At 45.8% G+C, this 19,918-nt stretch overlaps 1 protein-coding gene across 2 annotated transcripts in view; it reads left to right on the top strand.

Annotated features, from left to right (window-relative positions):
- The window catches only part of LOC145342340 (mastermind-like protein 2), a 136,888-nt gene that overhangs the window by 58,043 nt on the left and 58,927 nt on the right, over nucleotides 1-19,918 (top strand). For both annotated transcript variants that reach the window (XM_080187846.1, XM_080187847.1), the window contains exon 2: nucleotides 11,153-12,583. In XM_080187846.1, coding sequence (XP_080043972.1) covers nucleotides 11,153-12,583 — 1,431 coding nt within the window. The remainder of the gene's footprint in view (nucleotides 1-11,152; nucleotides 12,584-19,918) is intronic.

The following is a 19,918-nucleotide window of genomic DNA, read 5'->3' as shown; positions in this document are numbered from 1 at the left end:
TAACTATGTGAAGTTTGTACGTTGTCCCTATGTTTGCATGGGTCACCTCTGGGTGCTTGTTTCCTCCCATAGTCCAAAGATGTGCACGTTAGGCAGATTGGCCATGCTAAATTGCCCCTTAGTGTCCAGAGATGTGCAGGTTAGGTGGATTGACTGTGCCAAATTGCCCTTTAGTATCCAAGAATGAGTAGGTTGGGAGAGGATTAGTCGTGATAAATGTGTGGGATAATGGGAAGAGGACAGGAGGCATGGGGGTAGATCTAGGTAAGATGCTCTTTTGGAGAGTGAGCCAGCACAGTCTTGATGGGCCGAATGGCCTTCTTTTGCACTACAGGGATTCTATTCTAAGTGTGTGATTACAGGCACCCACCAGGCAATTTTGTGGACGAATTGACGTCACACTGTCTTGTGCCTGCTGTTGATCTTTTAAATTGGTTCAAAAAATGCTGAGAGATCATATTGTGTCCGGATCCACTGGATTTGAGAGGAATCAAGAGAATAGAGCACCAGGGAAGAGGCAATTGGGTATTGTGGGGGTGGGAGGAGAGAGAGAGAGAAACTGGGAAGAAATGAGTAACTGCCAACCACAAGTGGATGACTGGGCGGTTCTTCCAACTATTCCAGTAGAGGCACATGAGACATATGTTCCAGCGTTGGAAAACGTGCACATGTGGAATATATTCACACTTTAGGGGGAAGGCTTGTTTTTGTTTTGAGGCAGGGCCACAGAAAGGTTACGTGTTTTGTAGCAGTGGCCCTTTTTTAAATAAAAAAAAATGGTGTTGCTCTCATTTTGTCGATGAGGGAAATCTTTTGGTCTCTCTCCCCCTGCTGTAGGTTTAAAGCTTTGGAAAGCTGCAGCCAGCCAGTGTAATCAGCACTTAGCCCTCCACATTTCAAAAAAAAACACAGTTGGCAAAACTTCGAAGAAAACGCTTGAAATCAGAAGTCTATGTGTGAGTGAGAAAATTGCTCCCAGTGGCTCTTAACATTCTGACTTTTGGGCCTTTTTTAAACTATGGCCAAAGAAAATACAGACCAAATAATCCCTTTAAAATAGTAACCGAGTGGAGCCAATTTAATTTCAAGATTAATAAGGTATGGTGAATTTATTCAAAGCAGTAAGTTAAAAGTGTGGCAAAGTAAGTCAGAAGTTGTTGGAGGGTAAAACGGGGAATGACTTTTTTTTTCATTGAAGTTGGCCAGTAACAGTCCCGTGGAACCTCAGGAAAGTTAGCAAGCTGCACGTTTCTGGTCCAAACAGTGTAAGCACAGGTACAGCCAAGAATTTGTCTCGTTCCGTGCTATTGCCAAAAGACGAGTGTTTTTGCAGTTTGAGAAAAAAAGCTGGAAAAGGGAGCAATTAGTTGCCACAGCAACCTGTGCAACAAATGAACGCAGACTTTTTGGAAGCGAGAGTTGTACGCTGGATGGAGCCTTCGCTTTCTTCACCAGCAAGACTCCAGTTTGGCCCGATGTGTGTAACATTTGTTCTGTTGATTTTTTTTATATATATATACGTACACAGCTCCACCTGTCACAAGCAGCGTGTGATCAGTCCTCTTTCAGCTGCTTTTACTGAGCGGGGCTGGTGTACACCGAGTCGCTGCCGCAATGTTGCACATCCCAGGGTGAAACTTCCACAAAGCCACTGCACACCCAGCAGCCCAAACTGCGTCCCAGATAGCTGGCTTGTAAGAGAGAGCAGTCCAGACAAGTCAAGTCACACTGACGTCGCTCTGTCTTGTGCCTGCTGTTGATCTTTTCCAAGTTGGTTCAAAAAGTGCTGAGAGATCACATTGTGTCTGGATCCACGATGGGCTCCGGTTGGTTTGGACAGTGGGCGGCACCCTCGCCTCTTGAGTCAAGAGACTGTGGATCCAAGACTCACCCCGGAGAACTGAGCACAGAAGCACTCCAGCACAGTACCGAGGGAGTGCATCATTGTCGGCCACACTGTTGAGTGCCCTCTCTTGTGGCAGAGGACATTAATCGGATGGGAGGGTAGCAGATGAGACCCTCTTGCCTCCACCCCCATTAAGTCCAAGGCAGAAAGGTCCATGGATGGCCTTCCTGCCCCACCACCGATTGAATGGGCAATTACCGACCACTTTAGGGCTTCGTGCCACCACTGATATTAATCCAGAGGCATGTGGGGACCACAACAAGCAAACAAATGCAGGCTTTCTTGCCTGCTGCCCTGCCAATCTTTGACTTCCACCCCCAGGATCCTTCATACTTAGCTAGCAGTTAATTTAGGGAGCCTTCCCTAATCCAGATGACACAGGGCTCCCTTAACGCAAGAGTCCGTCATCTCATTGAATCATCATAGAACCCTACAGTGCAGAAAGAGGCCCTTCAGCCCATCGAGCCTGCACCGACCACAATCCCACCCAGACCCTACCCCCGTATCCCTACATATTTTACTCGCTAATCCCTCGAACCTACACATCTCAGGACACTAAGGGGAAATTTTAGCATAGCCAATCAACCTAACCTGCACATCTTTGGACTTTGGGAGGAAACCCACGCAGACACGAGGAGAATGTGCAAACTCCACACAGACAGTGACCCGAGCCGGGAATCGAACCCAGGTCCCTGGAGCTGTGAAGCAGCAGTGCTAACCACTGTGCTACCGTGCCACTCCTCACAGTTAAACACCACCATTGACTGTAGGATGAGAGATCTATTCTGCCCCCCTCACCCTCCTGATCCTCAGACACACATAAACAATCCCCTGATGTTATTCCAAGAAGAGCAGGGGAGTTATTCCAGGAATCCTGGACAATATTTATCCTTCAGTCACATCACCATTCAGTCCAACATACTGGTGCCAGCTCCTGGAGAGAGCGGTCCAGTTTAGTTCCACAGCCTAGCATTTCCCTATAAGCCTGCAAGTTAGACCTTTTCAAGAACCTGACCAACTGGTTGAATGACCAAACCAAAACAGTAGAATACAAGTCCAAAGAGATCAGGACTGTACACACCTTAAGTACTGTATTCCATCTGTACGCCAAAAAGTAGGCGAAAGAGAGAAGGGTCTAGAAGCAGTGAGGCCTTTTATTTAATGGTATGAGGAATAATTGGAGAACAAGCATTTTAGTCAAGAAAGGGGACAGCTGAAAGGGAGACCCTTTGGAAATTTATAAGATGGTTAAAGATACAGAAAAAGTTAACCCACAACTTTAAATTGAGCTAATTGAGTAGGAACTAGGAGTAAAATAGGTGCAAACTAGTAAACGATAATCTTGGGCAAATGCTCCAGATCGCAAAATGAAATGAAAACAAACTCTCAAATCATTTTGGATGCTACAATGGGGATAACACTGGGATCTCCCTGGATGGATGAATGACGTGGGCTGAATGGCTTTTCACCTGATTATTTCATCCAATTACAATGAGGATTTTCCTCATAGGGAGTTTTCACTCTCTGTGACAGAAGAGGAAAAGTACTCGGTGCTTTCCTACAGAGAGGAAATGAAAATGAGAGAGTTCAGCCCCTGACTATTCTTGCACACTTGATCTGGGCAGTTGGTTGCAAAATGTCGTTGAAAGGCCTAGGATCGGGGCCTGAGTGTCAGCCTGAGGGAAAGGAGAGGGGGAGAGTAAATGGTCGAGGGTGTAGCAGAGGAAGCAATGAGAGAGAAAGCTGCCAACCTCAATTAATTATCGGAGCACTATTACAAAAGATGATCCATAATCTATGTTAAAGCAAAATATTGCAGATGCTGGAAGTCCAAGATGAAAACAGAAGCTGCTGGGTCAAACTGGACAGCTGCTGAGAAACAGGGTTAATGGCTGGAATTCTCCAGCCATTCACACCAGCGGTATTCCCCATTCTCGCCAGTGGTGGAGGTTTCGTGGGGGACTGGGGTGAGATCAATGGGAAATCCCGTTGACAATGGTGGGATCAGAGAATCTCACCACTAGCGAACAGTGTGCTGCCTTCCACTGCCGGGAAATATGCGGCTGGGAGACCAGAGAAACCCACCCAATGTTTCTTCTTCAGAAGAGAATATAACAATATAATCCATACTGATTGGTTTGCTATTTTTAATATAACAATATTACTTGTGCAAAATCTAGAGTCGTAGAGTTACACAGCACAGCGAAAGTCCCATTGGCTATCGTGTGTGCACTGGTCAAAGACACACCGCAGAACTATTTTTTATAAGTTCTATTTCTTTCGATAATAGTACTGATTACACTAACGAAGAATTGTTACTTTCTTGTCATACTGTTTATGTGATGGTCATCTTCACCAATGTCAACACAAAACATTTCCAGTCCTAAATAAACACATATGATTTAATTTATTATTGTCACGTGTATTGGGGTACAGTGAAAAGTATTGTTTCTTACATTCTACACAGACAAAGCATTTTGTTCAGAGAGCACATAGGGGAGAAGGAAAGAGAGGGTGCAGAATATAATGTTGCCATTACAGATAGGGTGAAGAGAAAGATCAGCTTTATATACGATAGGATTTTTGAAAGTCTGATGGCAGCAGGGAAGTAGCTGACCTTGAGTCAGTTGGAATGTGTTTTCAGATTTTTGCATCTTTTTCCCGATGGAAGAAGGTGGAAGAGAGAATGTCCAGGGTGCGTAGTGTCCTTGATTATGCTGACTGCTTTCCTGAGGCAGCGGGAAGCATAGATGGAGTCAGTGGATGGGAGGCTGGTATGCATGATGGACTGGGTTTTGGTCACAACATTTTGGAGTTTCTTGCATTCTGGATCAGAGCAGGAGTCTTACCAAGCTGAGATACATCCAGAAAGAATGTTTTAAATGGTGCATCTGTAAAATTGGTGAGAGTTGTAGCGGACATGCCGAATTTTCTTAGCCTTCTGAGAAAGTAGAGGTGTTGGCGGGTTTTCTTAACTATAGTGTCAGTGTGGGGGGACCAGGACAGATTGCTGGTGACCTGGAACCCACCTAGAAATTTGAATGTCTCAACCACCTCTATTTCATCACTGTTGATGTAGACAGGGGTATGTTCTCCACTATGCTTCCTGAAGTCAATGTCTATCTCCTTCATTCTACTGACATTGAAGGAGAGGTTATTGTCATTGTGCCAGTTCACCAGATTCTCTATCCCCTTCCTGTACTCCGTCTCGTCAATGTTTGAGATTCCATCATGTACAGTGCACACCTCTGGCTTCCATATTAACAAGAGGATGTAACGGTGCATTTAAAATAGTTTCACAAGAATAATACCAGAACAGAGTGGTTATACCTATCGAGGCAGTCTGATCAACCCAGGAGTCTTCCTCCTAGAAAAGAGAAGGCGGGGAGAGGGGGTGACCTGACAGAGCTCTTAAAGATTATGGCAAGGTTTGGCAGGGTTGATGTGAAGTTGGCACAGTGATTAGCACTGCTGCCTCACAATGCCAAGGACTCGGGTTTGATTCCCAGCTTGGGTCACTGTGCAGTGTCTGCACGTTCTCCCCGTGTCTGCATGGGTTTCCTCCAGATGCTCCATATTCCTCCCACAGTCTGAAAGACATGCTGGTTTGGTGCATTGGCCATGCTAAATTCTCCCTCAGTGCACCTGAACAGATGCCGCAGTGTGGCGACAAGAGGATTTCCAGAGTAACTTCATTGCAGTGTTAATGTTTTGAGTTTGAGCCGTGGGGTTATGCTGTAACTATACTGGACATTGGTGAGACCACAGAAAGGTGTGGAAGCATTGGAGAGAGTGCAGAGGAGATTTACCAGGATGCTGCTTGGTTTGGAGGGTAGGTCTTATGAGGAAAGGTTGAGGGAGCTGGGGCATTTCTCTTTGGAGCGGAGGAGGATGAGAGGCGACTTAATAGAGGTTTATAAGTTGATGAGGGGGATAGATAGAGTTGACATGCAGAGACTGTTTCCTCGGGTGGATGTAGCTGTTACTAGGGGGCATTACTATAAGGTTCATGGTGGGAGATATAGGAGGGATGTCTGAGGTAGATTCTTCACTCAGAGAGTGGTTGGGGTGTGGAATAGACTGCCTGCTGTGATAGTGGAGTCGGACACTTTAGAAACTTTCAAGCAGTTATGGGATAGGCACTTGGAGCACACCAGAACGATAAGGAGTGGGATAGCTTGATCTTGGGATTGGACATAGCTTGGCACAACATTGAGGGCCGAAGGGCCTGTACGGCGCTGAAATGTTCTACGTTCTAATGTAAGTCTACATATGACACTAATAAATAAAATTTTAGCCTTTGTTAAAACCTGGTCAAAAGAAAAATGTTAGGCAGCTTTTAAAATATTGCCTTGGTATCTAAGGTCACAAAAGGGTATTTGAATTTGCAGTATTGGCAATACTTTAATCATCGAGATGATTTTCTGCTGCAAAAGGCCTTTCAGATGTCAGTAGCAAGTGGAATTGAGAACAGTGCATTGCTGTGACATGCTAAACTCCTGCTAAATTCATGCTAGCTTTTTCAAAAACATTTAGACAGTGACATGGGCAGAATGGGTATAGAGGGATGTGGGCCAAATGCGGGCAATTGGGACTAAGTTAGTGTTTAAAAAAAAAAGGCGGCATGGACAAGTTGGACCGAAGGGCCTGTTTCCATGTTGTAATCGTCTATGACAGGATTGGATTTAAATTGAGTGTGAAAATTAGGACTGATATTCAAATCAGATCTTTATTCTACAGAATGCAGTGAATTGGTGATGTTTGTAATTGTGTTGGTTTCCTGCCTGCTGAGTTCCTAATCTTTGCCAGATTATCCATGGAGGGTGTTGAACAGAGGTGAACTGCTTCTGAAAGTAAAATTAACCAGGGTGAGCTTGTCTGCTTCCTGGAGGCCAGTTAGAATGCCAACGACAGAGTGAGCAACTGGTTCTGGTGCCTTGGGGGTTCTGGGATGTTTCTCTGTCTCCAAAGCTAGAATCAAATTGCACAGAATGAGATCATTTGGCCCATTGTGTCCATACTGGCTTTTTAAAATTGCGATACAATTAGTTTCAGTCCCCCAGCTCTCCCACTATAGCCCTGCAAAAGTCTCCTTTTCCAGTATCCATCCGGTTCGCTTTGGAAAGTTACGATTGACTTTGCTTCCATTGCCTTTTCAGGACAAAGAAGGCTTGATTGGCACCACATCCACTCCCTCCACCACTGACGCTCAGTAGCAGCAGTGTGTGCTCTCTACAAGATGCAGTGCAGCAATTCACCAAAGATCCTTAGACAGCACCTTTCAAACCAACGTCCACTTCCCTTTAGAAGGACAAGGGCAGCAGATACATGGGAACACCATCACTAGGGGTGGCACGCTAGCACAGTGGTTAGCACTGCCGCTTCACAGCTCCAGGGTCCTGGGTTCAATTCCCGGCTCGGGTCACTGCTTATGGAGTTTGCACATTCTCCTCGTGTCTGTGTGGTTTCCTCTGGGTACTCCGGTTTCCTCCCACAGTTCAAAGATGTGCGGGTTGGGTTGATTGGCCATGCTAAGAAATTGCCCCTTAGTGTCTAGGGATGCGTAGGTTAGAGGGATTAGTGGGTATAATATGTTGGGATATGGGGCTAGAGCCTGGATGGGATTGTGTTTGGTGCAGATTCGATGGGACAGAGGGTGTCTTTCTGCACTGTAGGGTTCTATGATTCTATGATCACCTGTGAGTTCCCCTCCAAGCCACTCACCATCCTGACTTGGAAATATATCACCATTCCCTGGGTCAAAATCCTGGAATTCCCTCCCTAACACCATTGTGGGTCAACTGATAGCACATGGACTGCAGCGATTCAAGAAGGCAGCTCACCACCACCTTCTCAAGGGCATATAGGGATGGGCAATAAATGCTGGCCCACCCAGCAATGCCCATGTCTCGTGCATGAATAAGAAGAAGTGCATTCCAGCTCGTAACAACTCAGTGGGAGTGATTGGACATAGCTATATCTCCGGCACCATGGCACTCCTGGCATTGCAGTGCCCCAATCTCTGAGGAACCAGCCTTGCCAGCCTCTTTGGGTCCCACACATCCCTTTCCCAGCAGGGGCATCCCCAGGCTCCCACAAAGTGGCCAAATGTGGATGGATTCTGATCTAGATCACACCTACACACCTTCCAGGAATCTCACTGCTTTTCCTGCCAGGGACAGCACTTAGAAATTTTTTGGGAGCATTATGCCCACTGTGTTGCTTTTTTTAAAAAAAGACAATTATCTTAATTCTGTATTTCTGGCTGCAGACCTTTCTGCCAATTGGAAATAGGTTCTTCCCACCTCCTCTTTCAAACACTTCCATTAAAGGTGCAATCTAAATGGAAATAGGAGTTATTGGTTGCCTGTTCTCCTTTTTTAATTGATGAATCAGCTGAGGCAATGGGAAAAATAATGACCTCTAACTTTAAATTGATGTGTAAAACTGTTACTTTTCCATTCTAATATTCACCGATGTGAGTGGTAGCACAGGGTAGGAGAGATCTGAGGAACATCATGCAGACATTAATGTAGAAACATAGAAAGAGGTTCAGGAGGAGGCCATTCAGACCTCGAGTCTACGCTGCCATTCATTATGATCATGGCTGATCATCCAACTCAATAACCTGATCCTGCTTTGCCCCCAGATGCTTTGTTTCATTTCGTCTCAAGTGCTATATCTGACTCCTTCTTAAAACATACAATGTTTTGGCCTCAACCACTTTCTGTGGTAGTTCTATAGCAAGAACATCCTTCCTCAGATAAGTGGACGCAGCACCAGTCCCTGCAATACCCCAGTAGTCACTGCCTGCCGTTTGAAAAAAGACCTGTTTGTTCCTACTTTTTGTGTCCTGTCTGCCAACCAGTTTTCTGGCCATCTCATTGCACTGCCCCCAATCCCACGTGCCTTCATTTCATACAATAATCTCTTATGTGGGACTTTGTCGAAAGCCTTCTGAAAGTCCAAGTAAACCACACTCACTGGCTCTCCCTCATCAGCTCTACTCGTAACATCCTCGAAGAATTCCAGTAGATTTGATAAGCTTGATTTCACTTTCATAAATTGATGCTGACTCTGTCTGATTCTGCTCCTGTTTTCCAAGTGTTCTAGAATTTTCTTCACTACTGATGTCAGGTAGACTGGTCCATCATTCCCTACTTTCTTTCTACCTCCCTTCTTAAATAATAGGATTATATTAGCTACTCTCCAATCCATAGGGACTGTTCCAGAGACTATAGAATCTTGGAAGGTGACCACCAGTGCATCCAATGTCTCCCTCAGAGTACCCGAACAGGCGCCAGAACATGGCGACTAGTGTATCTTCATTGTAGTGTTATTGTAAGCCTACTTGTGACAAATTAATAAACTTTGCTTTATTATTCCTCAGGCCATTTCCTTAAATAGTCTGGAATGTAGAAATCAGGCCCTCGAGATTTAGCTGCCTTCAATCCTATCAATTTTCCCAACACCATTTCTCTACTAATACTGATTTAATTTAGATCCATCCTCTTCCTAAATGCCGTGTTTCCCAACATTTCTGATATTTTATTTGCGTCCTTCTTTGTGAAGACAGAACCAAAGTATGTATTTAGTTGGTCAGCATTTCTTTGTTCCCCATTATAAGTTCGCCTGTTTCTGATTTTAAGGGATCTATATTTGTCTTCACCAATCTTTCTCTTCAAATACATCCGCTTTTATGTTCCCTGCAAGCTTACTCTCCTACTTTTTTTTCTCCTCCTTAGTTAATCCCTTGGTCCCCCTCTAATGAATCAAACTTGGACATAGATATAGAATACCAAGTCTACTTGCACTTCATTCTAAACTCAACATTAAACTTGTGTTGTGTAAATCAAGGCTGATGTGGCTCGGAGCAAGATTTCCTCCTGTTAGACTTACCCCAGTTACATACTGAGTTAGAAATTGCCCACTGCATTGTGATGCCACTGCACAATTGTGTACATGAACCTTGAGATTCCTGAAAGTACCTCCAATGAATTTTGTGAATACAGGGAGCTGCAGAGGTTTACAGCACAAATGGAGGCCACTTGGCCCATTGTGTACTTGCCGACTTTTTGTTAGAGCTCTCCAAAAAGAATCCCAGTGTCCTGCTCCATCCCGTAACAGACGTCCACCCCAAGTGTTTAACCATTCTTCCTTTTCAAAGATAGGTAAGTTCCTGCCTCAACAGCAAGAGTTGATTAGCTCAGTTGGCTGGATGGCTGGTTAGTGATGAAGAGGGTCGCCAACATCATGGGTTCAATTCCTGTACCGACTGAGATTATCCATTAAGGAGTTGCTTTCTCAACCTTACCCTTGAGGTGTGGTGATCCCCAGGTTAAATCAGCACCAGTCAGCTCTCCCTCTCAAAAAAGGGGGACAGCATCTTATGATCCCCTGGGACTATAGCGACTATTAGGGGCTATTATCTTTGGGGTGGCACAGTGGTTAGCGCTGCTGCCTCACAGCTCCAGGGGCCCAGATTCAATTCCGGCCTTGGGTGACCATCTGTGTGGAGTTTGCATGTTCTCCCCATGTCTGTGTGGGTTTCTTCCGGGTGTTCCACAGTAAAGATGCGAGGGGAGGTGGATTGGCCATGCTAAATTGCCCTTTAATGTCAAAGGGACTAGCAGGGTAGTAGTACATGGGAATAGGGCCTGGTCAGTGCAGGTTCGATGAGCCAAATGGCCTCCTTTTGTACTGTAGGGATTTGGTGACTCTTACAACAATATGGGACCAGAGTTTTCTTGCTCGGACAACTTGCTGTGGGGAGTTCAGCCTCTTGTTATCCATTTTATTGGTATGAGGTATTGACTTGGTTCCTTGCCAATAATTGACTTTGTGTTTTGAGGCTGTGTTAGGTATTTTTAATAGCCTTTGTTTGCTCTATGTGCATCTTTTTTGTATGTTCCTGTCATTTGGTACAGATTGTCTAATAATTACATAACTTTGTCCTGCAAAATCAATGATTTCTGCTGCTGAGTTGAATTTGTTTACTGAGTTGATAAACAGTGGCCCCTTGTTGTAGAGGATGTTTAGTTGGCTGAGGCAGCAGACATGAACTGATAAAGGATTTAACCTGTGAGAACGGGAAAGCATAATGAAATCTTGCAGCAGATTACTCTTTTCTGACCAATTTGAGCTTCAGTACTGGAAATAAGTCATGATGGATCATCTTGCCTTGTGCTGTATGTTCCTGCTCCAGACTTGACGTAGCCTCTCACATCATCCTTTTCTTTCTTTCAGCTCCAAGGATCGATAAAGAGAAAGTTGGAAAGCAACGGCTCCCCCGCCAATCACGACAAAATCAACGAACTTTCCGATGGCGCCTTCTCCAGCGAGGTTAAAAGGATTTGTCTCGAAGATGTCAGTCTTCCAATGGGTCAGGGCGACACCTCCAGTGTCCTTCGCCCAGACGTGCAAAGCTCCTCCCTCATTGGGCACCGCAGCCAGGCCCTGCAGACTCCTCCCTCCATGGGGCCATCTTTGGGTTGTGTTGCACCAGGCGCCAATGCGGGCCTCATGGGTAGCAACCAAGTGAACGGCAGTGACATTGGCTCACAATTTGCCGTGACCTCCAGCGCCGAGATGAAACCTACCGTGGGGGATGGACACAACATGTTCTCGTTTGACTCCAAAGGAGTCAACAATATGCAAACAATGGATCAGGACTTGGAGGATCTGTTGGAGGAATTGACAAATATGCCCAACCCTCCCCTGAACGAACTCGACATCCTGACCAACAGGAGCGACCCCCTGAACCTGGGGCTTGTCCAAACAAGTCAGAGCAGCACTCGGAAGCCATCTCCTCAAGCAGCTTCCCATCTGGAGAATGCCATACCGAACCGAGAGTTTTCTCCCAGTTACAGTCAGGCACCAGGGGGGTCTCCTCAGCGGAGGCCCCCCTCGACAGGTACATCGTATCCATTGCCAGCTCCACCCAATCCCATGCCATTGCCCATGTCATCAGCATCTCAGAACCAAGCTCCCAGCCAGGCCCAGCCGCCTTTGTTGACGGGCACCAGCGCCAACCGCGTTGGGGCCAACTGGCATGAGTTGTCGCACGCGCAGCAGCTGAAGAAGATCGCCGCCAGCCAGCATCAGCGTTCCGTCTCCCAACAGCCCCACCCGCAGCAGGGCCAGGCGGCAAACTGGCCCCCAGTCCCTTCCTCTGGACCTTCTCCGCCCTACCAACCGGACAAACTTCCCAGCCCCTCCCTGCACCAGCAGCCGTTCAGCCCTCCCAATGCGATGCTGGCCAACATTCCTCCCTCGGGCAACGCCATGCAGAGTTACCTCTACAGCAAAGCGCCGTCCAGCCAACCTAACCGCCTGCCCATGATGGTGCAGCAGCAGGCACAGCAGCAGCAGCAGCAGCAAGCGGGCCTGAGCCAGGCTCCCGTGAATGAGAACTCCATACCTTCGGAGCAGCTTTCCTTCAGCAACACCAAGCCACTGTCACATTTTGACCCTGACCTGTCCGCGCAGAAGATGCCGCAAGTGGCTGGCAGCCAGAGCCAGCCCTCGGTGGTGCATTACATGCAGCAGCCGAACTCAGCAGTGCAGCAGCCCCCGCAACCTGGGCCCACTCAGCAGACAAGCAATCTACAGCTGCAGTTTCGCAACAAGCTACGCATGCACCAAATGAGAATGCAGAACACCCTTCAGCAGTCACCGGTAAGATTATTTTCAAAACTAATTGCTACGTATGAATTTCATTCATATTTGTACCTCCCTGAACCAATCGACGGCAAGTAGCCCTCTGGAATTCTTGGCTTAGAAGATAGAAATTCCAAGAGATGCTTTTCAGCTGTTTTTAAGTCATTCTGCGGAATGATTGGCCTTTTCTACATTGAGAATGCCTGCTGTTGGGGGATTGGCTGAACGTGGAGTTGAGGTTACAATTAGATCCATCATATCTTATTCAGAGGCGCAGGACTCTCGAGGGGCCGAATGGTCTACTCCTGCTGATTTTGTATGTTTGTGTGCATGAAAATAATGTCTTTGAAGAATGCCTGTGCCGTGTTTGCTGGAGACCATTAGATCATAGAACCCTACAATGCAGGAAGAGGCCCTTCGGCCCATCAAGTCTGCACCGAACACAATCCCACCCAGGCCTATCCCCATATCCCTACATATTATACCCACTAATCCCTCTAACCTACGCATCCCTGGACACTAAGGGGCAATTTCTTAGCATGGCCAATCAACCTAACCCGCACATCTTTGGACTGTGGGAGGAAACCGGAGCACCCGGCAGAAACCCACGCAGATACGAGGAGAATGTGCGAACTCCACACAGACAGTGACCCGAGCCGGGAATCGAACCCAGGACCCTGGAGCTGTGAAGCAGCAGTGCTAACCACTGTGCTACCATGCCACCCCGCCACGGTAGTTTTCCGAGGCAGAAAGCTGCTGTTTCTGATGGGGATTTCTGGCTTTGCAAGTCTTGTGGAGGGCAGAGACTGTTCCTCTTGAGCGAGCAGCCATCCAATGTGAATTTTTGTTCGGAGCCAGTGGGGGTTTACACAGTAACTTCATTGCAGTGTTAATGTACGTCTACTTGTGACACTAATAATAAACACACTTTAAACTTTTTACCAATTGCGAGCTAGATTTTGCACAGAAAGAGACCAATCGGCCCAACCTGTCCATGCCAGTACTTACACTCCACTCATGCCTCCTCTTCCCCTTCCTCATCTTAATTCTAACATCATAACCCCCAACTCCCTTCTCCCGCTCATGCTTGTCAAGCTTTCCCTGGTAACTATGGTTTGGCCAATATCTATTTTTTTTCATAGGATCCCTACAATGCAGAAGCAGGACATTTGGCCCACCTAGCCTGCTCCAGCAACAACCCCACCCAGGTGCTATCCCCATAACCCCATGTATTTACCCTGCTAATCCCCCGACCCTCAGGGACAATTTAACATGACCATCAACACTTCCCGCTGCCTTGGGAAAGCAGCCAGCATAATTAAGGGTGCCACGTACCCTCTTCCACCTTCTTCCGTCAGGAAAAAGATACAGAAGTGTGAGGACATGTCCCAACTGACTCAAGAACAGCTTCTTCCCTGCTGCCCTCTGACTTTTGAATGGACCTATCTCGCATTAGCTATGACTGTAACACTACCTTCTTCATTCTCTCCTTTAAAAGTTTATTTATTAGTCACAAGTAGGTTTACATTAACACTGCAATTGAGTTACTGAAAATGCCCTAGTTGCCACACTCTTTCCCCTGTCCGGGTACTCTGAGGGAGAATTTAGCATGGCCGAGGCATCTAACCAGCACATCGTTTGGTCTGTGGGAGGAAACCCACGCAGACACAGGGAGAACATGGGGACTCCACACAGTGACCAAAGCCGGGAATCAAACCCAGATCTCTGGTGCTGTGTGGGAGCAGGGCTAACCACTGTGCCACTGTGCCTCTTTTTCTTCTCTATGAGTGGTATGCTTTGTCTGTACAGCACACAAGAAACAACTCTGTATTCTAACACATGTGACAATCATAAGTCAAGTCAAAAACCAACACATCTTTGGATGTGGGAGGAAACTGGAGCGCTGGAGGCAGACTCTACACTTAAATGGAACATTCAGTTTTTACTAAGTAAATTTATTGAGTATGTTTCCCGTGATAGTGAATTCTCTCTTTGCTAACTTCATCGGCTAAAGTGGCACTGCCTCCCTCTTGCCCATCAGACGCTTAACTCCATTAAGATTCATTTTTGTTGGGAATCGGGTCCATTCAGGGCCGTGGCGTGCTCCATGATCACTTTTGCTGTTTCCAAAGAATTGGTTCCATTGAAGTTGGAAGCGAGGTGAATATGATAATAGTTTAGAGCAGCTTAAAGTGAAAACACCCAACAGTAAGTCTTTTGACTGATATTTTTACTGGCGTCTTTAAACAGTACTTCAGTGTGTTGATGATGCTGTTAAAATTCTGTGGAAATAACCGGACCACTGTCCTGTTTCAGGATTTCTGACTTGCAAATCTAGGACTCCTGATGACAAGACCTCTTTACTTGCCTTTCAGGCAGTGTAACTCGAAATGCGCCAGACAAAATAGACAGTCTTAATGTCTTTAGAAATTTGCAAACACTTGCCTATTGATGTACACTGCAATATTCTAAGGCTTTCTGCATAGCAGACTGACTTGGAACTGACAACACTGATCATAGCAACATTATTGTCAAAATGGGAACCAGACCATACGCTCTCTTTGAGAAAATTCTCACTGTTGAGGGAGTCCAGCAAAGGTTCACCAGACTGATCACCGCAGTGGCAGGACTGACATATGAAGAGAGACTGGATGCACTGGGCTTGCACTCACTGGAATTTAAAAGGATGAGAGGGGATTTCATGGAAACATATCAAATCCTGATGGGACTGGACAGGCTAGATACGGGTAGAATACTCCCAATGTTGGGGAAGTCCAGAGCTAGGGGGTCACAGTCTACGAGTAAGGGGTAAGCTATTCAGGACTGAGTTGAGGGGGAACTTCTTCACTCAGAGTGTTATGAACCTGTGAAGTTCTCTACTGCAAAAGGCTGTTGGGGCCAGTTTGTTAGATATGTTGAAGAGGGAGCTGGATGTGGCCCTTGCAGCTAAACAGATCTAAGGGTATGGAGAGAAAGCAGGAGTGGGTTACTGAGAGCGCATGATCAGCCATGATCATATTGAATGGTGGTGATTTGATTTGATTTATTATTGTCACATGTATTAATATACAGTGAAAAGAATTGTTTCTTGCGCACTATACAGACAAAACATTGCATTCATAGAGAAGGAAACGAGAGAGTGCAGAATGTAGTGTTGCAGTCATAGCTAGGGTGTAGAGAAAGATCAACTTAATGCAAGGTAGGTCCATTCAAAAGTCTGACAGCAGCAGGAAAGAAGCTGTTCTTGAGTTGGTAGGTATGTGACCTCAGACTTTTGTATCTTTTTTCCGAAGAAAGAAGGTGGAAGAGAGAATGTCCGGGGTGCGTAGGGTCTTTAATTATGCTGGCTGCTTTGTTGAGGCAGTGGGAAATATAGATAGTCAATTAATGGGAGGCTGGTTTGCTTGATGGATTGGGCTACATTCATGGTCTTTTGTAGTGGAATGGCTGACTCCTGCACCTCTTTTCGCTGTTTTTATCTGTGGCTCAGGGGTAGCAGTCACATATCTCAGAAGTTTGGGGGTTTGAGACTCAAGGCTTTGAGCATGGAATCCAGACTGACACTCCAGCAGTACTGAAGGAGTGCCACACTACTGGCAGTGCAACTTTCAAGACGAGACTTTAAAACCAAGTCCATGTCTTTCCTTTTGACTGGACATCAAAGATCCCATCGCACTATTTCGAAAAGCAGAGGAATTTTCTCCAGTGTCCTGGCCAATATTTATGCCTCAAATAATTTCACCAGGGATTAAAAAGAGTTCAAATATGAAGACAGGTTGCGTTGACCAGACTAGCATTTCCTCAGACATTGAAGATGAAGAGGTGACCCAACTGAAATGTTAGTAAGGTTGATAGAGAGAAGCATATTCCTCTGTTGGAGAAACCCATAACAAGGGGACCTTAAAGTTAGGCTGATATCAGAAACATGTCTTCATAAAAGGGGATTGGAAACCTGGAAAGAATCCCCTTGAAAAGTTGATGACGAAGATCATTGAAATTATCAAAGCTGAAGTTGATGTTTTTATTTGAGGGCATTTACTGCCCATAATTAGGTACTGAGGAGATGTCGGGGTACGTTTTTCACTCAGAGGGTGGTGGGTGAGTGGAATCGGCTGCTTTCAGTAGTGGTGGAGGCAAACTCGTTGGGGTCTATTAAGAGACTTCTGGATGAGTACATGGGATTTAATGGGATTGAGGGTTATAGATAGGCCTAGTAGGTAGGGATATGATCAGCACAACTTGTGGGCCAAAGGGCCTATTTGTGCTGTAGTGTTCTATGTTCTATCCCTGAGGGCATTTAAGAGTCAACCACATTGCTGTGGATTTGGAATCACATGCAAGCCAGACCAGGAAAGACTAGACTTCCTTCCCTAAAGGACATTAGTGAACCAGTTGGGTTTTTTTAATGACAATTGACAGGGGTTTCGTGATCACCATTAGACTTTTTATTCCAAATTTTGATTGAATTCAAATTTCACCATCTGTCTTAGTGGGATTTGAACCCAGGTCCTCAGAGCAGTGCCCAGGGTGTCCAGATTACTAGGCCACCCACCCCCACAATACCACTACATCACTGCTTCCCCACATATATTAGGTAAGGATTTAATGGGTTACAGAGCCAATGCTGGTAGATGGAGTTCAGGTAGAAATTAGCATGATCAATGTAGATAGCAGAACAGACTTAAAGGGGCTGAATGGCCACTTCCTGTTCCAATGTTCCTATCTGCTTCTGTTCCTGGAATCCTGCTGTCTGCAAATTGACCACAGCATTTCCTACATTGCAATAGTGATGATAATGCAGAAGCATTTAATTGACTGTAAAGCAATTATTGAAATCCTGTCTTAGTAGAAGGCTAAATAAAGGCAAATTGTTGTTTACTTTTCTCTATTATCTGTCTTGGTCAGAAAGCTGCTCTGATAAATCTCCAACATTTACAAAGCAAAGGGATAAATAACCACTGATTTCCAACTAATGCTGTAGCACCCTCACTATCACAGAATCAATTAGTGACCCCTGTCACAGATTAAGTGTGATGTCCAGGTAGCCACAACAAATAAAAGGGCAAAGTAAACCTCATGTGGAATCTGAGCCATAACTGGTGGGTCATACAAGGAAACGGGAACGGAAAAACGGATTCGATTCCCAGCTTGGGTCACTGTCTGTGCAGAGTCTGCACATTTTCCCCGTGTCTGCATGGGTTTCCTGCGGGTGCTCCAGTTTCATCCCACAGTTTGAAAGATGCGCTGGTTAGGTGCATTGGCCATGCTGAATTCTCCCTCAACGTACCCGAACAGGCGCCGGAATGTGGCGACTAGGGGATTTTCACAGTAACTTCACCGCAGTGTTAATGGAAGCCTATTTGTGACACCAATAAATAAACAAACTTAAAATGGCTGTTGAACATTGACTGCCCCCCACCCTCCCCACCACCACCCCAGCCGCCGCTCCCCCCCCCCACCCTGTCCTCGATGTTTGAGCAGCAAGTATTCTTTTTCTGGGAATGACTGGAGCAGACCAGCAGCGAGGTCAAAGTTCACAGCGAGGCAGAGATATGTGGGCGAAGGTATGTGGAAGGTAGCCAGCTGGAGAAGGAACAAGAAAGCCATGAAATCTGATCTGTGTAACAGGCAGTAGAAACACAGCTAGCAGCTGTTGTATGGGCCCTGAAACTTTTTTGTTTGTGTGTTCTTGTTCGTTCTGTGAATGAAAGAAGAGCAATTTTAACTTTAACGCAAATATTCTCATATAAATGTTTTTTTCACCGTGTGTGAGTATAGTCCCAACAGTCTCTGGCCCCTGCATTTCAGCCTACACGTTTTAAAAAATGTAAGTGTACCATTTCAATGAGGTAACTAAGAATTTTTTTTTAGCCACAGAGACCTCTGTTGTCTGGCAGTATAGAGCGAGTGAGCTTATGTTCAAAATATTCTTGCTTCCTTTTAGGCTTTTAAGGAATGTCTAACAGTGTTGAGGATGTTCGAATTAAAATGGAATTCTGCCGCCCCTCCCCACCCCCACACAAAACTATCCTCAGTATCTCCACAAACATGTTAGAGAAAGAGAGAGAGAGAGACAGAGGAAAGGAGGGAGAGAAAAGAGTACAGAGGGGAGAGAGAGAGAGAGACATGGAAGGAAAAAGCAGGCAGGGAGAGACAACAGGAGGGAGTGAAAGCATTAGCGAGGAAGAGAGAGAGAGGGTTGAGATTAGGGGTTGGGGGTGGGGGGGGAAGGAGGGTGCTGGATTTGATTTCAAAGGGTTGTGACAATGATGGTGCCAGACTGTGAGCTTTTGAGAGTGTAAGCATCTTCTGAACTACAGCAGTAGCCCCTGCAGCTAATTGAGTGCCTTTGAATAGACGAATAAAGGAGATGAATCAGTGCTGTCTCACAGCAATGAGCCAGAGGTTTGGCTTCTTGTTTTCTCACTGCTGTTTAGCAGTGACTTGTTTAGTGGTCATTTTGTTGTTTGCATACTACCCAAGGCACTTGCATCCTCTTGTGTTGATACTCCTGCCGCTCAGCAGAAGTGGGAAAACTTTGATGAACCTTTTGACTTGGGTAGGTACATGGCGGCCACTTATTTTCCTCAAGGGTAATTTGAGGGTGTTTTTTTTTAAAAAAGCATTGACAGTAAGGTGTGCTGTCCTGCTTTAAACATCACATCTTGCCACCTCCACTGATAAACTCACCACAAAACAACAGCTTCAGACTCGAATCAACCTGGTGAATGTCACACATTCTGACGTTGGTTTATTCCAAACTGCTGGTGCCATGGGAAACTTTACACCGAGGGGAAAAAATGCTACTCTGAGCAGACTGGAAAAGTAATGTTTGGAGCCAGTTTTGCAGCCGTTCATCAGCCAGTGAGGTTTGTGATGGCGGCTGGTACCATGACCTGCAGTAAGCTCCAATGGCTTCCAGCTGAACTGTCTTGTGGGGTAACCAATGTTGGGAAATAGCATGTTGGAGAGCTGATTGAGCCACAGAACAAATGTGCTGCTGCAACGCCAGAAAGAAATGCCCAATTCATTCATCCATATCTCTACCCTCACTTTCCCCCAACTCTCTTTCCCCCACTCTCTCTCTCTTCTACATTTCTTAATTTCTTTTTTTTCTACCTTTCTCTTGCTCCCTCTCTCTTCATAGAATCATAGAATTCCTACAATGCAGAAAGAGGCCATTCAGCCTATCGCGTCTGCACCGACAACAATCCAACTCAGGCCCTATCTCTATAACCCCTGTATTTACCCTGCTAATGCTCCTGACACAAAGGGGCAATTGAGCATGACCAATCCACGTAACCGAACCTGTTAACATTCATTTTGCTCCTTGCTGAATGCCATTGGCTGAGT

The sequence above is a fragment of the Carcharhinus amblyrhynchos genome, chromosome 4, assembly GCF_965287045.1.
Source record: "Carcharhinus amblyrhynchos chromosome 4, sCarAmb.v2.hapA, whole genome shotgun sequence".
Lineage (NCBI taxonomy): Eukaryota > Metazoa > Chordata > Chondrichthyes > Carcharhiniformes > Carcharhinidae > Carcharhinus > Carcharhinus amblyrhynchos.
The sequence above is the reverse complement of the archived record's forward strand: the minus strand, read 5'-3'. Positions and strand labels throughout refer to the sequence as shown.